Source organism: Peromyscus californicus, unplaced genomic scaffold (genome assembly GCF_007827085.1).
Source record: "Peromyscus californicus insignis strain IS unplaced genomic scaffold, ASM782708v3 Scaffold_11__1_contigs__length_118956290, whole genome shotgun sequence".
Classification (NCBI taxonomy): Eukaryota; Metazoa; Chordata; class Mammalia; order Rodentia; family Cricetidae; genus Peromyscus; species Peromyscus californicus.
In genome coordinates this window covers 97,017,571-97,042,099 of record NW_026294402.1, presented here as the reverse complement: position 1 = coordinate 97,042,099, position 24,529 = coordinate 97,017,571, and the positions used below count along the sequence as shown (strand labels likewise).

Sequence of the window (24,529 nt, the reverse complement as noted above, 5' to 3'; positions counted from 1 at the left end):
TGTCTGCATTCATGTCTGTGTAAGGGTGTTATAGTCTTGGAACTAGAGTTTCAGACAGTTGTGAGCTGCCATGTGGGTACCGGGAATTGAACCCGGGTCCTCTGGAAGAGGAGCCAGTGTTGTTAACCACTGAGCCATCTCTCCAGTCCCGACTTTATTATGTTTGTTATTGTTCGAATGCTCTAATTCATCCGCTTTGTTTTCAGGCCCTAAAACTCTGTCTTCAATTTAATTTATTAGAGGGGCTTTCCATTGAGTTTTTATTTAATTCAATGAGATTTTCATTTACGTTTTTTCAGTGTTTCTGTCTCTATTGAATTTCTCTTTCCTATTCTGTATTGACTTTATTTCATTCAGGTGGTTGTTTGCTTTCTCTTTGAATTCCTTCAAAAGTTTATGTCCTGTTTGATTTCAATTAATATTCTTATTTACTCATTCATTTAGTGTGCATGCCATGTCTATCACCCTCCAGTGGGGCCAGTTTTGGTTTATTTATTAAAAACTTTCCTAAATCAGTGCTGGCACATATGATGGAATGCCATACAGACAGACTGACTGACTGGACTGTCAGAAAGCCGACTGATAACAATCTAAGGAGCAATCTGAAGCTGAAGATTCCTGGAGGACAGATGGGAAGATTGAGGATCTTTTCCTTTGGTTTGCCTGATTGTCAGAAATGTCGGGCTCATTTCATGAAGTGTAATTTGGAATTGCTGTTGATTAACCATGACTTTTGAACTATTTGGCTCTGGGTTATAAATACTTGTTAAAATGTGGTGCATATTTTCGAAGCTTTTACAATTCTTCTGTGAAATAATAAAACTTTGGCTATCAAAAATATTGTTTTAGCAGAATTTGAAGTGAGAATTGGGTTATTGAGTTACTGATTTGGAAATCTGTTTGAATCTCTTCAATTCTGGGTTTGGATGTCAGGAATTTAGATGGCAAGGGAAATATTTTAGCATCATTTTTCTGAAAAATTATACAAAATAGTAATAACCCTTAGGTGGCAGCAGATCTGTGAAGAAGCTCCTGAGCCCACTGCCATGGGTCTGTTTCCTCTTCACCATTAGGGTGTTAAATTTAGAAAGACAGACATCCAGAGGCACAGTGAGAGCAAAATTCAGTTTTCCTCTGCAGCTCAGTCAGCTAAGGGAGTAATGGAACTCCTGCTGAGGAGAAGGGTGCAGCTGTACCCAGGGAGTGGGGGGCTGGGAAAGCGAAGTGAGAAGTCATCACAGTCCAGGAAGCACTTAGATGTTAAGTACCTTCATTGCATCCTCAGGAATTCCGACAGAAATCTCTGGACTGGGAGAAGCAGCGTTTGGTCTATCAGCAACAGGTGTCTTCTCTGGAAGCACAGAGGAAGGCTCTCGCTGAACAGTCAGAGATAATCCAGGTAGGCCTCAGTTGTCTGACAGGTGGGTTTTGATTGAATTTGACCTACTGCCATGAACCTTCTGATGGTCGGTCACCATTGTCTTTTTTGGATTGTCTCTGCTAACCTTTGTGAGCTAAGCCCATCTTCCTCTACTGTGGCTCAGCTCTTAGGCATCTAGAGCTCAGATTCCCCATGTCACCCTTCTTCCACACTGTCTTCACTCTCCTAACCTTGCTCTTCACCCCACCTCACGCCTCTGCCCTCTGTCTGTCTGCTTCCCTATTTCTTTCTGCTTCTGCCATTGGTTTTTCGGCTCTACTTCTTTCTGCTTTGTCTGTCTCCATGACAGCTTGAGCACTTTGGCTAAGGTGCCTCCGCTAGGGAGCTCAGTTAGTTTGACTTCGGAAAGAATCTCACTGCACTGGTGTGCACCCTAGTGAAAGTGATGTCTTCATGGCTACAGACATGCTTTTTTAGTATAGTGGTAGGAACTTGTAAAAAGCTAATGACTTCAGCAAAAACTAAATAGACACTGAATTTAGGATACTTCTTCTTGGGACATAGCCAGCTCCTTCGCCTTTTTCCTTTAAAAATCAAGAAAACAGGAGGAATGAGCAGAGGGAGTGGGGTATGTATAGTCGCCCTCTGTTACCTGTTGGATGCTCATCAGTTATATATATTATTTGTAGTATGACAATCTGTCTACACTGGTAGTTATCTCAGTTTCTAGAATGCCAGGACAGACTTGGTAAGTTCAAAGAGCTAGAGGGAGCTACGTTTGGTTTTTTCTTGTAAGCCTTCATCTTCTTTGTTCCCCTAAAATACCAGCTGTCTGATACATTATTGTGAATGGTTTTGCTATGAGTAACTCCACTGAGACTTGCAGGATGGCCCTATATCCCACAGAATAAAGACTGTATTGTCATCATCAAGAAGCTACCAGCCAAAATGGGACAGTGAAGTCCTCATTGGGGGAGGGAGTGGGATAAGGGTGAGGATTTAACCTGATTGAGAAGCTCTGTGTTCTTAAAGACTATGATACACTGCTGTATTTGAATTATAGCCCTTAGACTGGGAAAGAACAAATTGAGTTTTTATTTTCAGTCCTCATTTTATTCATGTTGTTTATTGATTACATCATCTTTAAGCCACTGCTATCAAATTACTATTGTGATTAATTCTATGTAATTCAAACTTCATTGTTAGTAAAAATAGAGTTTTTATTTACCATTTACTTGACAGGAGCTACAATAAGACACCTTTAAAGAGCTGACATCTGTTGTGCCCACTAAAGGTGTTTGAATAATTCTTCTCATAGTTTTGTTTAAAAGAAAGTTATCTGATTAGTTAAAAGTATTACTTATAAATCTAGTTCTCTTTCTCCTTTGGCAAACTAAGCAAGAATTAAAGCTTCCTGTGACTCAGTTTGTGTCAGTCAATGCTGTATGATTATCTTTATTAAACATTTAATTAAACCTCTGTGTGCCCATTACCTAGTGTTAATAGTTGTCATCATCTTGACAATCTTGTGTATGAATGGGCCTTAGAAATGTACTACAGAAATTGTACCTAAATTTCTTTTCAGTGTAATATTGAACCCGTGACCTCACTCATGCTAGGCAAGCATTTGCCAGTGAGCTGAACCCCAGGCCGTCTAAACTGGCTTTCTGTATGCAGTTCGTTTGTGTTAACAACATGAGTACATTTTGTGCAGTTGTTCTTTGGAACTTTTCCCCTCTTTGTTTTCAAGAGAGACATGGCATTAAAAATTGATTTATTTCCTTTTACTTATGTGTATGGGTGTTTTGCCTTAATGTATATGCACCACTGTTGTGCAGTGCCACAGAGCCAGGACAGGGCATTGTATTCCTTGGAACAGATCTCTGTGAGCCACTGTGTGGGTGCTGGGAACTGAATCCAGGACCTCTGGAAGAATAGCCCATGCTCTTATCCAATGAGCCACCTCTTCAGCCCGATTCTTTACATCTTGGAAAACTAAAACTGGGGTACACTTTTACTCTTTATTTTTGGTTATTAAAATGTTAAAGAGAAGGCTGGGTGTGGTGGCACATATGCCTTTAGTTCCAGTACTGGGAGGCAGAGGCAGGTGGATCTATGTGAGTTTGAGCAAGCCAGCCTGGTCTACGGAGAGAGTTCCAGGACAGCCAAGGGCTACACAGAAAAGCACTGTCTCAAAAAACCAAAGGGAAAAAAAAAGTTTCAAAGCAAATGAGATCATCTCATTTCAGAACAGGTAAGGACTTAAAATCCCTACAATATGACAGGATGACATTAACAGGATTAAATAATAGCAATTTTATATTCAGTCTGTACAGTTTTCTCCAGGTGTCTAAAAATCAGCCTTTCACAGTTGGCTATTTGAAGTAGAGTCTGGTTGAGCTTGACTCATTGCATTTAGTTGATATGTAGGAAAGCAGAAAATCTGGGAGATTGGGCAAATCTTATGAGAAAAAATTCTTAAGTATTTTTAACATCTAAAAACGAGATTCAAAAATAACTTCATGCTCTTCGAGTCATGTATTTGCTTGAATTCTTCTACTCAGCTATTAACATTCTATACTCCATGCTCATTTTAGAAAAATGAGAACATCCTTTCTGTGTCCTTTTTTTTTTCTTTTCTTTCTTTTTTTAAATGTAGTTTTGGAGCTTCAAGGAAACCATTGTTACGGAGGGGGAGATTGCTTAAGAACAACGTGGTTGGAAGGGCTTTGGTTTTCTAGGGAATCATCATTGCAGCACCAGCCTCTGACCTGTCTCCCTATCAGGGTCACCTCCAGATGTGTCCATGCAGGCCATGGCATCCCAGGAGGCAGCCTGAAGAGCCCACAGAGCTCTGAGCTCAGTGCACACCTCGAACCCTTCTGTGTCTACGGCCCAGTGCACTTGGCCTTGAGGTGCCTTCTGTCTCCCTAATGTGAATGGCCTTCTTTTTATTTTTTATTTTAATTTTAATTTTTTGTTTTGTTTTTTGTTTTTCGAGACAGGGTTTCTCTGTGTAGCTTTGCGCCTTTCCTGGATCTCGCTCTGTAGCCCAGGCAGGCCTTGAACTCACAGAGATCCACCTGGCTCTACCTCCCGAGTACTGGGATTAAAGGCATGTGCTGCAGCCTTTAATGGTTTCTTTACTTTCCCTGTCGTTTGCCTAGTTGCGATGACTCCACCCTTCAGTCAGTAAAAGAATGCTGAATGCTTAGTGAATAAGGAAAATTTCTGGTTTCTTGAAGTAGTTTGTACATGAAAAGATTTCTAATGTATTTACCTTTAAATGCTTCTAAAGCCAGCTGTTTAGGAGAAGTAATGATTATTTTAGGAGTTGTTTCTGTGATTTTCTGACTTGCTTAGTATTGGAAGAGGTATTCTTGAAGTTAGTGCCACTGTAGGAGTATAATGTGAGTTGCACAATTTACCTTTTTTTGTAGTTAGATTAAAAAGGTAAAAAGAAATTAATATATTTTATTTAACCCAGTATGTCAAAATATCATCAGTTCAAAATTTACATGCTTTTTTAAAACTAAGTCGTTGGCACCCCCTGTTTATTTTACAGTTAGAGCATTTCTCAAATTAGAATAGCCACAGCTCAGTGCTCAGTCTCCACATGTGACCCTTACTGCTGTGGTGCACAGTACAGCCTGGGGTATCATTTCTAGTTAATGAAAACAGTCTTTTTGCATGAGTGAAATAGTAGATCTATAAAAGAAGACTTAATTTTCAAAACTGAGAAGCTAATTTTAAAGTAACAAATCTAGACTAACTGGTTACATGGTTACTTAACACAGCTAAAGCTCCAGTACTGAATTTGCTTTCAGATCACAGTGTTAGATAGCGATCCCAGTGTGTCATATAGTGATCACAGTGTGTTACACAGCCATCACAGTGTTCCCTAGTGATCACAGTGTTACATAACAATCACATTGTTACATGGGGATCACAGTGTAACATAGTGATTACAGTATGTTATATAATGATCACAGTGTTCCATAGTGATCAGGATTCCATAGTGATCAGTGTGTTACATAGCCATCACAGTGTTACATAGTGATTACAGTATGTTATATAATGATCACAGTGTTACATATTGATCACAGTGTTACATAGTGATCACAGTGTGTTACATAACAATCACATTGTTACATAGGGATCACAGTGTAACAGTGATTACAGGATTCCATAGTGATCAGTGTGTTACATAGCCATCAGTGTTACATAGTGATTACAGTATGTTATATAATGATCACAGTGTTATATATTGATCACAGTGTTACATAGGGATCACAGTGTGTTACATAACACTCACATTGTTACATAGGGATCACAGTGTAACATAGTGATTACAGGATGTTATATATAATGATCACAGTGTTTCATAGTGATCACAGTGTTGAGTTTTCCTGTGTTGTCTGTCCTCCAGAGTGCTCATTTGGACAGAGGTTTCCATCTGGGTCTGTGAACTCCAGGCTGGTGGATAGGTAGGGCTGGGGTGAGCTGAGGCTCAGCTAAGAACCACAGTCTTTTTTCCTTCCTACTCTCAACCAATTTCTGCATTTACTTATTCTTCAGAGAGTTCTGTGTAAGATTTCTTCTTGGAAAGAAGAAGGTTAGATTGTGTTTGAAAGTATGGAGACAATTGCATGCATAGCAGTTAGCAGTCAACCTGGGCTGACTCTTCTGTCACACACACACCATTCTAGGGATCTGGTCAAAAGACAAAACAGTTGCCTTACACTAAAGCCTTGAGCTCTCATTTACACAGACATTGTTTGTGTCTTTGCCTCTCTCCCTCTCTCTCTTTCAGCAGCTACATTGTGTCACCATAATATAAAGTATAAGAGTTTGGTCCTGTACTATATACAGTAGAACCTTTAAATCTATAGCAGATGAATTCCACAGAGATATTTCTGTTTGAATTTCTAAAATAAAATTGTATGTCTTTTCCTTAACAGATGTTTAAAGTAAGGGAAGTTTACCTTTATGTCCATTTTGAATGTATAGATGAAAACCCAGTCTGGATACTGAATTAAAACTTGAGAAAAGCAGACTTTGGGAAGGCAAAATACTCCAACTGGCATGCAGAGCTGTAAGGTTAGGCACTGCACACCACAGGCCTGTGGCACAGTTGCTGAAATGGTTTTATTTGAGTAGACTTTGATAGATAATGCCACTGAAAGGAACTAATTTCAGATGTGCTGTATTTGGTTTAATCTGTCAGCTAGAAAGTGTCCAAAAACTACTGATAGTACCAGTTCTTCTTATGGGTATTTTTTTCTTAGTGAGTACAATTATTGGTTATTCTTTTATCATTTCTCTTTTCCTATTTCCTAATAATAATAATTCCTAATAATAAAAAATTCATATTTTTCTAGGCTCAGCTTACTAACCGGAAACAGAAATTAGAGTCTGTAGAACTGTCCAGCCAGTCTGAAATCCAGCACCTGAGCAGTAAGCTGGAGCGGGCTAAGGATACCATCTGTTCCAACGAGCTGGAGATAGAGCGCCTTAATATGAGGGTCAACGACCTGATGGGGACCAATATGACTATCCTGCAGGAGCAGCGGCAAAAGGAGGAGAAACTGAGAGAGTCTGAAAAATTATTAGAGGTGTGTGTTATAATGTCTAGGTTAGGGAACGTGTGTATGCGAGTCTTTCGAGACTGATTGACCTAGAACTGTGTCCCAGGATGCTGAGCTTCCTCCTTGAGCTGAGGCTGATGGCTCAGCTGCTGATAGCTGTATTAATACTGTCCTTGTCATAAAACTTACAGTCAGCCTCCCTGGTTGCTTTTCTCATGAAATAGAAATGCTGTAACGTTATCTGACTTTTTTTTTTTCTTTTTTTTTTTGGAGTATTTTGCAGGCTCTGCAGGAAAAAGAGAGAGCTGAAGGAAAGTTGTAATAATATCTGACTTTTTTCTTGAGTGTTTTGCAGGCTCTGCAGGAAGAACAGAAAGAGTTGAAGGCAAGTCTTCAATCTCAAGAAAACTTCATCCTTGAGGAAAAAAGGCAAAAGGAGAAACTACAAACAAAATTAAAGGCAGTTGACACTCATCACTCAGTAGAAAGCATGAGGTCTGTTTGAGTCTTAAATATTATTCTCTTGGTCCATTTGAAGGTTTGGCATTGAGTGCTGATTTTAATATTGAATATTTACATTTTTGTGTTTGATCATCTTGTCTGACTTGGTTTTAATTTATGAGTTAGATTCTCATTGTCATAAAATTTGTATGGGTGGCTTTGTCTCCTTTTCATTTGCATCTCTAAGATTCTGAGGATCATAAAATTGGGAACTCCTTATTCTCTCCTCATTGAGTCTGGTGAACCTCCATGCCTTAGAATTCCAGGGCATGGTGAGGAGTAGCTACTTGTCATCAGTAACAGCCTGCCACTGAGCTAGCCCTTTTGAGAACTGATTTTTTATATTATTATTATTATTGTTGTTATGTTTTTAAATGGGATCTCATGTATCCCAGGCTACTTTCAAAATTACTGTGTTGTGGATCCTCCTGCCTTTGCTTCTCAAGTGCTGGGGTTACCAATGTGTGTGACCAACCCAGTCTGAGGGCTTCATGCATGCCATGGGAGTATGGGAGTACTCTATCAGCTAAACTATACATCCCCAGCCCTGGGGTTTTTTTTTTTTTTTTTTTTTTTTTTTTTAATGTATTTTATTGTTAGGGCAGGTTTATAGTAAAAATAATAGAGTGACTTGTGTTTAAGTCAGACATCTTGCCTGACCATCTTGTAATTTTTCAGTTAGGAATCAAGTTTCAGCAAAGTGGTTTTGCTATCTTATGTGGCTTTCACCCTTGAAAAATATGCCAAATCCTAGTAAAGATTAAATTGCTGCTGACCCTGGATTGTTCTCCTGGTATAGATTCCTTTTTTCCCCCATAAAGCAGACCACAAACTAAGAGCTTCTAAGGAGCTTACTTACTGGAGCAGTCGGGACAGCATGCTGGCCTTGCATTGTTTTTGTTGCCAGAATAAGAGACCTGATCCCTTCTTCTCCTGTCTCCTCAGGCCGCTGGAGGATTGTCAGGTGGAAAGGAATTACCCCTCTCCAGGGCAGGGAGTCTTAGACAATGTGCTGTCACAGTTGGACTTCAGCCACACCAGTGAGGAGCTCCTGCAGGCAGAGGTGACTCGTCTTGAAGGCAGGTAGATAATTAGCTACACATTTAAAACTTCAAGTTGTTAAGATGAACTTTGATCTTTATGTGGACTCAGTAAAATAATACAGTAGTAGAAAATAAAGTTGGTTTCCCCCTCTAGCATTGGCAATGGCTTCACTTCCTAATTCATTGAAAACACAGAGGAGAACCTGCCTCAGGGCCTGTGGTCTGCTGAAATGTCTGAAATCATTGCTCAAATCATTGCTCCTGCCCTGATTTCTTCTCTGGGCTCTTTCTTCAGAATGATTTATATGGACAGAAAGTATTCTGTGATCTCTTCCATTTTGAAAACAGTTAAACCCCCTTTAACCCTTTTATCTACATTAAACAATCTCCTCTTTCTCTGCTTTTCAAAATTAAATTCTTCAAGATTTGTGTATTCTGACTGCCCCCACTTTACCCTTTACCTTTTTAGGTCCCCTTCAGTTCAGCTTTTCTCTCCACTACCTCACTTAAACTGTTCTTGGAGAGGACACAGTGGGCATGTGTTATTCCTTCTTTCTCTGCTATGGTATGATTTAGATTTTCTTGGCTGTGCATTGAATGCTGGCTAATGGTATAGTGTACTGTGGTATTTATTTGTTATATATAGCACAGTGTAGCGTAGCATAGCATGGCATAGTGTAGCATAGCATAGTGTAGCACAGCATAGTGTAGCACAGCATGGCATAGTGTAGCACAGCATGGCATAGTGTAGCATAGCATAGTGTAGCACAGCATAGTGTAGCACAGCATGGCATAGTGTAGCATAGCATGGCATAGTGTAGCACAGCATGGCATAGTGTAGCACAGCATGGCATAGTGTAGCATGGCATAGTGTAGCACAGAATGGCATAGTGTAGCACAGCATGGCATAGTGTAGCACAGCATGGCATAGTGTAGCATGGCATAGTGTAGCATAGCATGGCATAGTGTAGCACAGCATGGCATAGTGTAGCACAGCATGGCATAGTGTAGCACAGCATGGCATAGTGTAGCACAGCATGGCATAGTGTAGCACAGCATGGCATAGTGTAGCACAGCATGGCATAGTGTAGCACAGCATGGCATAGTGTAGCATAGCATGGCATAGTGTAGCAGGTGATGCTTATTTTTGCCATAGTTACAAACGTTTAGTTTGTCATATTTGTGAAGGTTTTTTACTGGTAAGAGTTTGATATTTTGTTTTAAACTCATTTATCATAATTGCTTATATACTAATTTTTTTGTGTGTGCAAAGGATAGGTGAAATACTTAAGTAAATTATTAGCCATTAGGCAAACAGAGAACAAGAAGAAATGCCACTCTATACTTTCTAGGTTGCCTTTATACATTCCATCCTTTTGTTTTCACTTGGCTGTTTCTGGAAAGCACTAGTATTAGGTGTGCTTTGTTCGTACACACCCTCTGCTTTACTCCTTTTGGAGTATGTGAGACACTCGTGATCACTATTGAGGTGTATGTGTATGCTTTAGACTGAGTCAAATAAAGCTTACTATTACTACTAACTATTATTATTATTATTATTACTATTATTATTATTATTAGGTTTTTTGAGACAAGTTTTCCTGTGTAGTCCTGGCTGTCCTAAAACTCGCTCTGTAGTCCAGGCTGGCCTAGAATTAAGAGATCCACCTGCCTCTGCCTCTCAAGTACTGGGATTAAAGGCGTGCTCCACTTATCACACTGAGCTAAATAAAGCTTATTATTAGTTTTTTGATAATGAATAAAACTGTATGTTTTTGCATAGTTTTTTTTTTCCCTGATTGCCTTTCTGATAATTGCCACTGCCCCTTGTCAGGTTCAGAAGCCATTCCTCTGGGTTGACTTCCTGCTGTACATTGAACACTTTTGCCTCTTAGGCCCTGCCTTTCTATGGGTGTATAGGAGATGTGACCTCTGACTTTACTCCTCTGTTACCCTTAGTGTTTAGCACATGGTAATCATATAACAAATACTAAATCAATGAAAAGTCTAGAATTTCTGGAAATAAAATTAGGATTAATAATTAACAGTGTTCAGTAATAATGGCTTAAATTTTTTCTTTGAAAAACCAAGAGGACAAAAGAACTGTTGTAAATAATTTGTGGTGTTTAGTTGTATAAATAGCACCTAAAATAGGAAAGGGGGGATTGATTTTGTGCTGTTGTACTACAAAGATGATATTTTTGAATAAGTTATCTGGCAAGTTGGCTTTGTTTACAAAACAATATAATACTAAGCATTTGTGGAACAGTCTAGAAGCATGTGCTGGAGGACTAAGGGCTAATGGCTAAGTTTGGCAGGAGTAAGAAGTAAAATATTTTAATCATAGAAATTTTAGTTTCAGAGATAAAATATTCATGTTAAAGGACTTGAGGAATTTCAATTAGCACATTTAAAGTAGAAAATTCTAGAAAAATTTACCTTCAAGTTATCAAAATTGAACTTGAATTACATAAAGTGATTATAGGAATGAGGACTGGGGTGACTGTAATCAGGTGGATCTGATCTAGTTCATGGGAAGGTACTGGCCACCAAGGGGTGGGGGAGGAGGTGCTCTGTGGTGAAAGGATGGTGTGTATAGACACAAGGAGGCAGGTGGAGCAGATGGCCCATGGCAGACAGCAAAGTTTAGCATGTAGGAGCAAAAAGATCTTGTCAGAGAAGAGCAGTGGGGTGAGAGGCACGTTGCCTCCGTGGCTCTTATGTCTCAGGACTGGCTCTTAATGAGAATAATGAGTCAGGACTTTAAAGGCTGTTCTTGAGGATGTGTCGCTGAGGTGATGAGGTTTGCACCTGTCATGACAGTTCTTGGTGGCTTTCCCACTCTCATACAGTTAGAGAAAAATCATAGCGCTATAGTAAAACTGTTAGTAAAGTTGCTGGTTTCTTTATAATTCTGTAACCAGTTAAGTTTAAGTCAAGGGGAAGGAGTAGAGGTAAACGTTGAAGTCAAAGCTACCTAAAGGTTTGCTGCACCGGGGATGGGGAATTGGAAGTGACTTTTAACGAAGCTATGAAGTTTACGGTATCAGGAAGATGTGCCTTGGGCATCAAGAAGGTATATTTCGATAATCCATCTTATGGATTTCAGGAATTTTGTGTATTTATTTGTGGTTGTATTTCTGCCATGCAGTTTGGAATCTGTGAGTGCAACATGTAAACAGCTGAGCCAAGAACTAATGGAAAAATATGAAGAACTGAAGAGAATGGAGGGGCATAACAATGAGTACAGGACCGAGATTAAGAAGGTGAAACCCTGGGTGCCTGGGCGGGTCACAAAATCCAGTGTATTTGTGGACCGAGGGCTGAGCTGGGAGACGGTCAGTGAGGGAAGTTTCTTCAGGAAGACTGATGTTCAGGAGTGGACAAGCACCTGGAGAAGTCTGGCTGGGAAGAAGAGGTTCAGTGGGAGAAGGAAGGGATAAGAGAGGATATGGGGGCCGGGTGGTGGTGGTGCACGCCTTTAATCCCAGCACTCGGGAGGCAGAGCCAGGCGGATCTCTGTGAGTTCAAGGCCAGCCTGGGCTACCAAGTGAGTCCCAGGAAAGGCGCAAAGCTACACAGAGAAACCCTGTCTCGAAAAACCAAAAAAAAAAAAAAAAGAGAGGATATGGGGAGATGATCAAAGTACACTGAGTATATATATGAAATTGTGAAAGAAACAGTAAATTAAAAATATGATTGAAATCTGTTCACTTTGAACTCTAAAACTTTATTTTAAACATCATGATGATTTCCAAACAATTATACTGTTTCTTATAAAAAGATATCATGTGACCTGCCATTTTATATTTTCTCATTGGCTAAAGATAAATATGTATTTCTTCTTTGTGATGATGTAGTTAGTGTCCTCACTGGCTGTTGAGTTATTCAGAGCATTTTTATTAAAGGGTCCTGTCCCCAGGTGTGCTGGTGCACTGTAATCCTAGCCCTTGGGAAGTGAAGACACAGGAAATCAAAGTTATACAAGACTGTCTCAAAATACCAAACTAAATTAATAAAGGACTCTGGCTTCCCTTTTTGTTGGCATTTATTTACTTGCTTATTTAGAGGCTTGGTCTTGTTATGTAGCTCAGGTTGGCCTCAAACTCATGATCCTCTGGCCTTTGAATTCTAAGTATTTACATTAGAGGTGTGTGTCACCATACTTGGCTTAATTTGTTTTTCATTACTTCTTTTTTTTTTTTTTTTTTTTTTTTTTTGGTTTTTCGAGACAGGGTTTCTCTGTGTAGCTTTGCGCCTTTCCTGGAACTCGCTTTGGAGACCAGGCTGGCCTCGAACTCACAGAGATCCGCCTGGCTCTGCCTCCCGAGTGCTGGGATTAAAGGCGTGCGCCACCACCGCCCGGCTGTTTTTCATTACTTCTTGAGATGGTTCCTAGTTCCTGTCAGTGTGTGTATGTGTGTGTGTGTGTGTGTGTGTGTGTGTGTGTGTGTGTGTGTGTGCGCGTGCGCGCGCGCACGCATGCATGTGTTCATATGTGTGCGTAGAGCCCAGAAGTAGATGTTGGGTGTCTGCCTGTTGCTGTCTATTTCTGCACTTTCATCTCCTCTTTGAGACAGGATTTCTCAGGGGCTCTTGCTGAACTCAGTACTCATTGGTTGACTAGCCTAGCTGGCCAGTGATTCCAAGGTGACCTGTGTCCACTTTCTCCATGCTAGGGTTACAGATATATACAACTTTTGAGGTGTATTTTATGTACTACATGCTTGAATTCTAAGTACTTGCTCTGAACTTTCGGTGTTTCTGTGTTTCTCTGTAGTTGAAAGAACAGATTCTGCAGGCTGATCAGACCTACAGCTCTGCACTGGAAGGAATGAAGATGGAAATCTCCCAGCTCACTCGGGAGTTACACCAGCGAGACATCACCATTGCTTCTGCCAAGTGCTCTTCCTCAGACATGGAGAAGCAGCTGAAGGCAGAGATGCAGAAGGCAGAAGAAAAGGCAGCAGAGCATAAGGTAAAGGCCACCCGAGCTCTCTCCTCTGTATTCCCTTGTGTTTTCCAAGGATGAATTCATTCCAGGAGTATCTTCCACATTTACTTCAGTGAACTCTGAGTAGACCCCTGTTTGGGGCTGGTCAGCCAGCAGTGTAGTGAGGGTGAGTGGGGAGGTCTGATGGATACGGATGAGGAAAATGGCCACCCCAGTGCTGGGTGGGCAAGGTGCTGGGCACAGCCAGGGACTTCCCAGTTTAAAGATCTCTACTGCTGCAAGTGGAGAGTGAGTAAGGGTGGAAGAAACCGCGTGGAGCAGGTGTGAGAACATGTGGCCTGAGTAGTGAGCAAGGGCTGTGGAGGGAAGTGGATGGGTTCTAGGGACTCTTGGCTGGTACGGTCGGCTAGGCTTTGTGATTGATAGGATAGCCGAGCAACAGGGAAAGAAGCTGTTACTGAGGAAGTAGTTTGGGCAGCCAAATAGTGCTCTATAAAGAGACAGAAAATAGTCCAAGTGTTGGGGAGGATGATGCATGTCTCTGAGATATGCACATGATAGGGAAGCTAGTGGAGGGACATTGGTGTGGCACATTTGATTTCAGAGAAAGCCTGGACTTTTATATAGATAAACTGGTTAGCCAGCTCCACAGAAAGCCTGGTATCCAAGGGTTAGCCATTTAGCTTTGGAAGTCCCTGCAGGAAGTTGACATTTGAAATTCCGCTTCCCCAGACATAGTGGCTATCATGGAAAGACAACAGGGTGTGCACAAGAGTGACTTGAATCAGACTTCGGATAGTTCTCAATTTGGTATAAAAGACAGTGGGCTGGAGCTTTTCAAAAAGGAGCGCTGAGGAAGCTCTGCAGGCCTCTTCTGCCGAGGAAGAAGGCGCAAAAGAAGGCAGGAGTCTGTTCATGAAGATAGTCAAGCAGCACAGCTCAGCAGGACACGGGGACTGAAAATAAACGAGCGGTGTATGAAAGTGCGGTTTCATGTGGTGTGGGAAGAGGAAAGATCAGGGCCAGAGGCAGGGTGTGGCTAAGGGTCTGCCTGTGACCATTCATCATTGAGAGTGACACTTAGTCACGTGCATACCAGTTTACCTGCTAACACCTTTGACACATTCTTTTAAAAAGGATGTGTGGGGCCTGGGAAATGGCTCAGTGGGTAAGAGCACTTGCTCTGCAAGAATGAGAACCTGAGTTCAGATTCCCAGAAACCTACATAAAAAGCCAAGTTGGCTGCATGTTCTGTTCTGTTACCCTAGCATTGTGGGGGCAGGGGTAGGGCGGGGTGCGCAGCAGAGATAGGCAGATTCTGAGAATTCGATGGCTCTGGTTCTCTGCATACATGCACGGCAGGCACACCTGTGCCCTCATGTGCACGCACTACACACACAGACTATATGTACACACTTTTAAAAAGTATGTCTATGAATGGAGAATGTAGACTAGAATAGCTAGACTAGTGAAAATTATCTGTGGAAAAGCTTTGTAAGATATATTTGATTTATGTGGGTTTTTTGCCTTGATTTTCCTTTTTCAGGAGATTCTGAGTCAGCTGGAATCATTCAAGTTAGAAAATCGCCGTCTTTCTGAAACAGTGATGAAGCTGGAACTGGGCTTGCATGAGGTACACACATAGACACTTCAGCTTTTGTACTTGTGAAGCCTTTGAAAGTAGCTTTGTTAATGTTGACATTAGGTGGAGTTAGACTTAAACTAATGGGACAGTCCCGTGGTAGGTACAGTCTCAAATGAGATGCAGATATCCTACTGCCAGAGGAGGGTTGCTGCAGCAGTAGGACAGTCTTCTGTTGTTTGTGATAAGATGGGTGTATAGTCTGTGTTCTCAGCAAGTCGAGTATCTGCAAAGGGTTCAACACAGTGTGGTTAGTAAGCATGACATGGATGCCGGTGCTCTACTGTGTTATTGTGCTCACAGTGTCTTTTTACTATAAAGTTTGTCATCTTTGAAATAATTCAGTTTTGTTGCATTTAGTCAAAAAATCTAGAATAGTAAGTGCTAGATTGAATGAACACAGGATGAATAATCAAATTTTTGACTCTAAAGTCATTACAGTAATTTAGTAGAGACCATGAGAAATATATATAAGCTACTGTGAAATCAGAGAACAAGATTGGTTTACAGGCAGTGTGATGTTCTTTAAGCATTTTATTATAAAATTCTTATCATTTATAAAATGACACATCTATTCTGACCCATCTTTTTTTTTAATGTAGATCAAATATCTGAAGATTGAACTCCTTTTTTTCTGAACTTCCAGAGAGTTTTCTGCCTCCAGAAAGATGCATAGTCACACAAGCCTCCCTATTTGCTCCCAAGTAGTTGCAATTTCACAGTCATGGAGGCTTAGATGGGAGAAGGTGCAAAAGGCTAGAAAAACACTTAATTTCAACTAGAAAAATGGGGGACTGTTGTTTTGTAATCTTTCAGATGGGTAAGAGTCTCTAAGCATCATGAAGCCATAAAGGATTTTACAACATAAAAATGTAAAATTTCTGGATGGCAAAAGACTCCATTAAAAAGGCTAATAATAGAAGCCAGGTATGGCAGTTCATGTTTATAATCCCAGCTACTCAGGAGGCTTAGGCAGAAGGTCCAAGATTTCAAGGCCAAACTGGGCAAGACCCTGTTTCAGAATAAAAATAACAACAAAAGGGCTGGGAGTGAAGCTCAGAAGGAGAGCAGTTGTCTAGCGTGGGGCTCTGAATTGATATCCCTCACACCGCAAAAGAAGGAAAACACAAGTGAAGAGACAAGGAGAAGTAATCTAAGACACGGGCTGACATAAAGTATCAGCAAATGAGAATGCCCTACAAGAGTAATAGGGAAGAGATGCAGTAGAGTAAATATTTCCTAGAAATGTAAGTTCAAGTGAGCAAGAGAAGCTGGTCAACTTCCCTAATAACCAGAATTTTTAAAAACAAAATTTCTCTTCTAATGAGCTTGATAATGCTTTAAAAATTGAATATATGGCCTCTGTTGGCAAGTATTTAGAGAACAGGCTCTGCCATGCATATTGATACGGCCTTCAGGACAGCTGAGTCATGAACATCAAGCTTGTAAATACATACATCCCCAAGTACACCTGGGTATTTACATCAGTGATATTAATAGTCATGTTCTTCAGTGTCCTCAGCATTTGCATTCCCAAGAACCCGTCTTGTAGGAGTAAATGTTTAGAAGTGGGCACAGCAGTATTGTAAAATAAACCAGTTACTAAAATGGTTGACTTATGATTATACTGTGAAATATGCTCTCATTTAATACAGCAGATGGAAATACTCATACAGTTTTGCCCCTACTCCACATCCCTTTGATAGTATAATGAAAATTGTTTTTTAAAGCACAAACCCATGTGGATGGGGGGAAAATAGAAGAGGAGACAATAACCAAACATTTAAAACATGTTTGCTTTTATTTCTGTGTGTGTAGGCACATGTGTGTATGTGTATGCATGTATGGAAGCTAGAAGTTGGTACTAGTGTCTTCCTCTATCATTCTCTACCTTAAGTACTGAGGCAGGGTCTCTCATTTGAACCCTGAAGTCACTGACTTGGCTGATCTGGCTAGCCACTTTGCTCTAGAGCTCCTGCCTCCTCTTTCCAAGTATCGGGATTATAGGCAGTCCACCGTGTCCACTCAGCTAGCATTTACATGATGTTATAGATCTGAGCTCTGGTCCTCTTGCATGGCAAGTACTTTACCAACTGAACCATCTTCTCAATCCTTTAACTAATCATTTTATAAAGGAGGTGGAAGATGGATGGAGGCAGGGGTTGGGAAGCCAATTGACTAATAAGCTAGTTGGCTTAATGACTGGATGGATGGACGATAAATGGGTGAATTAGTGGATGATTGGTTAATGGATGAGTGGATAGGTAACTGAGTGGGAGTATGGACCAAATGACTTTGTATGCCCTGATAAAGCTAAAACTGAGTAAGTGGTAATTCATGAACTAATCTGATTTATACTACAGAACCGTATAAGAACGTGTGATTTGTCAGTGTTAAAGATTTAGGGACCCTTATGTGATACAGTGATTCCTTGTTCACATTCAGAATTGAGAGCTTTCACAATGTCACAGCCAGACTCTGTCCAGAGTTCTGTGCAGCTGAACTTCTGAATCCTAGTGGGAACACTGACCCTTCTTTACCCTGCTAAGTACATGTCTGCTACCCAGTTGTCATACTACCTTTACCATTCATGGACCTGGAGTAGTTGTTAGTAAACCAATAAGTCTTGGCAATTTCAGAAAGATGCATGCAAAGATAAGTATTATCTTTTTTTTAGGTATGTGCAGTGGTTCTCAACCTTCCTAATGCTTCAACCCTTTATTACAGTTCCTCATGTTGTGGTGACCACCAACCATAAATATTTTCATTGCTACTTCATAGCTATAATTTTACTACTATTATGAATCGTTAATATAAATTTTTTGGACATAGAGGTTTGCCAAAGGGGGTCACAGCCCACCAGTTGAGAAACTCTAATTTAATGATTTTAGACATCAAAGTGGTAAAAATCCTGTCAGTTTTAGCTTTCTGTGGTTTCAGGCTTACATACAGTGTGGATATCTTGTACAGATTATCAAAACATAATTATTAGGAAGTGCTTTTTGCATGCTACCACCTAGGAAGGTGAATTTACTTTTTCAAATTAATCTAATTATGTTAATGAAAGCAGTAGCTCTGATGAATATTGGATACTTTAAAGATGGGTAGTAGTTGACAGTGTAGCCCTGTGTCCTGCAAATACAAAGATGGGTAGCAGTTGACAGTGTAGCCCTGTGTCCTGCAAATACAAAGATGGGTAGCAGTTGACAGTGTAGCCCTGTGTCCTGCAAATACAAAGATGGGTAGCAGTTGACAGTGTAGCCCTGTGTCCTGCAAATACAAAGATGGGTAGCAGTTGACAGTGTAGCCCTGTGTCCTGCAAATACAAAGATGGGTAGCAGTTGACAGTGTAGCCCTGTGTCCTGCAAATACAAAGATGGGTAGCAGTTGACAGTGTAGCCCCATGTCCTCAAATACAAAGATGGGTAGCAGTTGACAGGGTAGCCCATGCTCTGCAAATACAAAGATGGGTAGCAGTTGACAGGGTAGCCCATGCTCTGCAAATACAAAGATGGGTAGCAGTTGACAGTGTAGCCTTGTGTCCTGCAAATATGCCTGAGATGTTGTCAGACTTGGGCAGCTACTGAAAGATCTTATAATTCCTAGTTTACAGGTGTATTTACACATTTGTGACTTGACAGGTAAACTATGTTTATCAGAACACTTATTGATCAGCTTGCTTTCATAGTTTTTCTTTACAGAAAATGAAATGTTAAACTGTAAAGATCACCATAATTTTGTAGAATGCTGTTTAAAATAGATCTCAAAAAAAGTAGACCTGTATTATCAAGAAATAAGATGTGTTATCCTGAGCTAAGACTAGATCCCGGTAGTAATTCCTGCCATATATTTGAGCCCTACTTTTATGTCGTCTAACTTTATGTACACCTAGGTGCCAAAAGTGCTTAAGATGAGAGGGTACTTATTTAAAAGCCCCCTTAGGGCCAGAATTCTTTTTAGAGCCTTGTGTTTAAATTACTTTCTTTGAATTAGTTCTTTTGATTTCCTTCCACAGGTATTCTGTGTGTGAGTGGGGGTAGGGTGGGAAGGGAGCCCCTCATTCTCCTTTAAGAGCCATGGCTGTTATATTCTTGATTTTCCCTGTGTCTGATTCTTGAAGTTTTCCTCTCCTGTTTCCATCTCTTGGATGTCCATGTACAGGAGGAAGCCATCCCACTCCCTTCCTGCTAGTCAGACTGATGCTTTCTCTGTGTTCTTCTTAACACGGCTAAAGACAAATCTTAATTTCTCTAAGTGAAGCTACATATTAATTAAAACTAAAAAAGAAACTATTTCAGCCAGCACCGTTATAGATTGATCATAAGTACCCTCAAACTCATGAGTGATTTTAGTATTCTTTCTTTATCAGGCAAAAGAGATTTCACTAGCAGACCTTCAAGAGAATTACATTGAGGCATTAAATAAATTAGTGTCTGAAAATCAACAACTCCAGAAAGATCTGATGGACACCAAATCTCAGCTGGAGCATGCTACTCACATGTGTAAAAAAAAAGATGGCAGGATCTTTAAACCAGCACGCAGCAGAGCAGCCGAGTTCAAGAACACAGAGTTTAAGTAAAGTTTCTTAAAAGTCTCTTTGAAATGTATGTGCTGCAGTGTGATTTCCTCTGCTTGGGAAGTGCAGTCAGCACAGGCTGTGGGTTTCATTCCGACTGCAGTGTGCACAAGCGGCCCAGGTGGTTACAGCCTTTGTTCTGTGCACTCTGGATGTAGGGGTAAAAGCCACCTTGTTCCCCTGAGCCTTTTCAGGCTGCCTCCCACCACCTTTATCCCACCTGTTCCGTAAGAAGTAAAACTTGGCTTCTTAGAAAAAGTGTCCATTGTATTTTTGGTCAATTAATTTTAGGTTATTACCATAAGAAAGATCCATTCAATGAGAAGCCTAATGGCTTCAGTTCATTGTTCTATGTAGCTTATGTGTTTTCCTAACAGAAGCCTTGGGTGGCACCTCACCCCCACTCTCACCCACAGTGACATTATGTGCCTTCTCTGGGCATGGGGCTGCCCTGCCTGCCCACTCTGAATCACAGTGGCGGCTAGATTGGCCTCTGCTGTGCGGGAAGCATGAGAGCAGAGCTTGAATGAGTGAGAAACACCTGTCTCCAAGTGGGCTGCTCATTTCTAAGTGATAGAGCCTCGCTGCTTAGCTTCTTATTTAACGTTCAAATGAGCATGATTCTTTCAGCATTTATTGGAAAGAAAAGTTGCTACAAATTTTCATTTATTTTGTCTTCTAATCTGCTATCCAGGCCAACCCATGGCCATCACAGACATGATGGAATACAGACTGAGCAGTACAAAACAGGTCACCACTCGCCTCGAGAACAAACGTTGGATAGCGTAGACCCCATGGCCAGGGGCCCTAGCCCCCCAAGTCCTCCCACCAGCCCTGACAGCTCCACCGTGTCTCTGCCTTCCAACTTTCTGTGCCATGCTCACTCTTTGCCTTCAGTGCTAGATATAAACGATGCCAACTTCTCTGACATCCTGTCTGACTGTATGAATGACCAAGAAGAGTTTGTGTCTGCGGTATGGAAACATTCTGATGTTAACGTTTATTTTTATTTTTAATTTTGAGGTGAAGAGGGTGTTTCGTTTTGTTTTGTTCTTACTGGGTCCCAATCAGTACTCTTTATGATTCCCACGCATTTCTACCATGCAGCTTTACTTGTGAAGGCACATTCAGCCACCATGACTTCAAACTCAAGTTCTGAACTGTGGTGTAGGTAGTCACTGACGTTAGCCTGCACCTTCCTGACTGCCTTTTCCAGAGAAGGCTGATTCTGTGTTGTAGGAATTGCATCGAGGACTGTTTCTGAATGCCAGGGGAGCCCCAAAGCATGGATAGTGAGAAAGGAAGAGGGGGGTTGTTGGGGAGGGGCTGGTGGCAGGTGGCAGAGGGCGGTGCCTCTGAGGTGCGCAGAGCGTGATTTGGGGGCCTGCGATGGCCCTGGTGGTGGAGGCTATCTTTGATGCTGTGCTGACCCCTTGTCCCCACCACTAGGCTCCACGTTCTTTGCCCTTTGTAGGGAAGCACTTGTGTTGGGCCATTCATTGCCTGTTGTCAGCTGTGATCACATGCTTGTGAAAGTTCAGTACCCTTGAGTTTTTAAAAATGTGCCAGCAGTTCCATGGAAAGGTTTCCCTTTAGTTTTCAAAATAAATGTCTGTCTTACTTACATGTAGTTAAAAACAAAAACAAAAAACCCTCAATGCCCAGAAAAGTGACTTTCTTCCTGAGTTTGGCAGCACATCTTTCCTGACCTGTGATGGTATGAATTTTATAGATGTCACTTTTTCTGAGTAGTGTGAGCATCCATGTATTTTCCTTCAGAAGTACTTAGTAGTTGGTGCCAGTACTCTACGGGGCCAGCATAGTTGATCCTGATTATTCAGCAGTGGCCTGTTTGCCTGCCCACTAGATTTTACTGAGGTCCTGCTGTGCCCATGTGGACACGCACAAAGCAGGGGAGCTGACTTACACGTTCCTACTGGAGGCCGCACAGGGCGGGCTCTGTCCGTGTTCCTGTTGCAGTGTCCATGTGATGATGGCAGGTAGCACCCTGTAGTGTAAGAGCCTTAATTCCAGTACCAGTTAGTGTGCTGGTAGCCTGGGGAAAGTCGTTTCTGTGTTGTCCAATGGAGAGAAGAGACTCTCCCGGGCTGTATGTATGTCTATACTGTGTGTGTTTATTTACCCTGAGGACAGGGATTTGTGCTAACTCAGCATTCAGGGTCACTTCTAAAACCTAACTGTAAATGAGGGCCAACTACATACGCTAGATTTCCTGTATTACCTTCAAAAATCTGAGATCCGAAACGTTACTAGAACCGAGAGTTGCAGATCAAAGACCATGGGGTGGAGTTTTAAGAAAGGGAAAAATACTGATTTTTAACTGGCATCTGATCTGTTTTCCGCAGACTCTCAGTGCTTTAAAGCGAGAGTGACAGCCAGAGTTTTGAAGTGGCAGGCATTGGCTCTGTTGTCCTCTGCATGGCAGGCAGGCGTTCAGATCTGAGCGGAGATAGTCTCAGCCTAGTGACAAGCTTTCCTACACCTGTTCACACTTTACACGGACACTGCTTGGGTCAGAAAGAAAGAGACCTGTGGTGTAGTGTTTTCGGAACTTACCCTTTTTTCTTTCTCGGCATTGACATGAAAATATCTCTCCAGAGGAACATTTCCCCTTTTAGCATGGCTAGGCAGAAAATATCACAAATAGTGTCAGAGCATTCATCCCTGCTTCCTAACACATGTCATGATTTGTCCCTCTGCCAGTGCTCGCTGCCCGTCTCTCCTCTGGGATCGATAGCTACCAGGTTTCTGGAGGAGGAGGAGCTACGGTCTCACCATATTCTAGAGCGTCTGGACGCACACATTGAAGAACTGAGACGAGAAAGCGAGAGGACCGTGAGGCAGTTCACGGCCCTCGGGTAGCCCTGCACCGCCACAAACAGAAGACTCGGAATACAGTCACACTAGAGATGGTGCTGGCCAGAGCCGCGCTGAAGAACCTGCACCTAGGTCGTTTCACTGGCTTCTCTGAAGGACTTCTTCCAGCGGTAACTTGTGAGAATAAACCACTTTGCAGACTTTTCTCACATGAATATTTATTACCACCACAAAGCAAAACTTTTTCTTTCTGACTTAAATGTGAATAGCTGTGTACTAATAAAATAAAGATTTTTTTTTTTAAATACAGTTTGAAAGTAAAGTAACTACAGAGCTTCCCTCAAAGGAAGTATGTAGTGGAAACCTGGGCTCTAAAGTTGCTCAGCTGACTTCTTACACTTCTTCCCATGTTAAGTGCAAAGCCTGGCTAGAAGTATATGAAGGGGTCATGGTGAAGTCCTTGGCATGGAGGCTTTTGCCCCATTCTGAAGTTGAAGAGAGGATGGCATAGGGTTAGAGCTGGATTTAGTGTGTGGGACCCCTGGGACATCCGCTGTGAATGCTTAGCATTTGCACACTGAGGAGAGAGAGGGTCAGATGGGAGACAGGATTTGAAGCCACAAGGAGGGTGTATTGAGAGGAGAGTGGAGTTCTGGGCAGCAGAGGATCATGGGAGCCAGACTAGTACAGGAAGTGGAGCATGCAGTTAGATCAAGGAGAGGGCATGTACTGTACTTGCCAGCTCAAGGACCCAGCTCCTTCCATTCCCCCCTGCTAGTGGGTCCTTCCCATCAGCACACAAACATTCTAGTGTTTCTTCTTCCTTTAAAAAGAAACAGAGGGCTGGAGAGATGGCTCAGTGGTTAAGAGCACTGGCTGTTCTTCCAGAGGTCCTGAGTTCAATTCCCAGCAACCACATGGTGGCTCACAACCATCTGTAATGAGATCTGGTGCTCTCTTTTGGTCTGCAGGCATTACACTGTATATATATATATATGTAACACACACACGCACACATACATACATACATATATATACTGTATTTATATATACTGTATATAAATAAACAAATCTTTAAAAAAAAAAGAAACAGAAAAGCTGCCCATCTACTCTAGATATTTTCTCCTCTTCAGCAAGCATTTCCACAAATAGCTGTTTGCAGTGATGGTTTCTGGTTTGTCTCCTCTCTTCTGAGCCCTCTTTACTCAAAAGCTACTGTCCTGCCGTGGAGGTCATTAACAACCTAATCTGAACGTCATTCTCCTCCTCCTTTGCCACTGCTGTCTGCCTGGCCTCTCCACCTCATTCGCCGTCACTGGCTCTTCCTCTTCTAACTTGTGTGTCAGAGGGCTCTAGATGGCTTTCCTCACCTAGCGTACTCTTCTCTAGAATGTTCCATTCTGTTCTCAAGCTCTTATGACCGTGTGTAGGCCAGTGTACTCCATAGTCAAGGAGTGAGAGCTGCCTCCGCGTTGGTGAGATGTCTTTACTTGGTGGTCTGAGAAGGGTCCAACACTTCACATTTTCAGCAGAGAACTCAGGACAGAGCTTGTGTTTGCTGGTTCCTCTGTGTTGCTCTTGATTCCTTGCCATCTCCTCTGTCCAGTTTATTGGGAGGCCCCGCTGCTTCTGCTTCTCTCAGATCCACGCACTGCTCTCTTCTGCTGCCACAAGCCTGTTCCAGACTGCACAGACTCTCACCTAGAATCTGGGTGTGGCCTCCCACCTGGTATCACTCCAACACCTGACACCAATAATTCATCTTCACAGCGTGCCCAGAGCTCTGCTTTCAGACCATGAATGAAATGCCACTGCTTCCTCCTTTGCAACCTAAGGAGGATTCTTACTGCAGTCAGAATAAAACCCAAATGACGTGTCGTGCCCACAGAGCCTCCATGGTCTGGACCTGCACACGACACTCACTGGGCCACCCTCAGCGAGCTGCTCATCCGAGGTTTCCTAAAGGATTTTCTCTGTAGGCTCCTCCTCTGAGAAGGCTATGTTAC

At 41.8% G+C, this 24,529-nt stretch overlaps 1 protein-coding gene across 9 annotated transcripts in view; it reads left to right on the top strand.

Moving 5' to 3' along the window:
* Cep63 (centrosomal protein 63) overlaps window positions 1–22,728 on the top strand; it is a 45,248-nt gene extending 22,520 nt beyond the window's left edge. For 5 of the 9 annotated variants that reach the window (XM_052718360.1, XM_052718378.1, XM_052718369.1 and 2 more), the window contains 10 exons: window positions 1,286–1,399; window positions 6,763–6,996; window positions 7,325–7,464; window positions 8,416–8,553; window positions 11,665–11,779; window positions 13,294–13,491; window positions 15,014–15,100; window positions 19,479–19,684; window positions 20,380–20,659; window positions 22,410–22,728. In XM_052718360.1, the coding sequence (XP_052574320.1) occupies window positions 1,286–1,399; window positions 6,763–6,996; window positions 7,325–7,464; window positions 8,416–8,553; window positions 11,665–11,779; window positions 13,294–13,491; window positions 15,014–15,100; window positions 19,479–19,684; window positions 20,380–20,659; window positions 22,410–22,568 (1,671 nt within the window). In that variant the 3' untranslated portion in view covers window positions 22,569–22,728. Of the gene's footprint in view, window positions 1–1,285; window positions 1,400–6,762; window positions 6,997–7,324; window positions 7,465–8,415; window positions 8,554–8,621; window positions 9,079–11,664; window positions 11,780–13,293; window positions 13,492–15,013; window positions 15,101–19,478; window positions 19,685–20,379; window positions 20,660–22,409 lie in introns of those variants that run through there. The other 4 variants (XM_052718384.1, XM_052718406.1, XM_052718396.1 and 1 more) reach the window with 4 other exon arrangements.
* The last annotated feature ends 1,801 nt before the right edge of the window (window positions 22,729–24,529 follow it).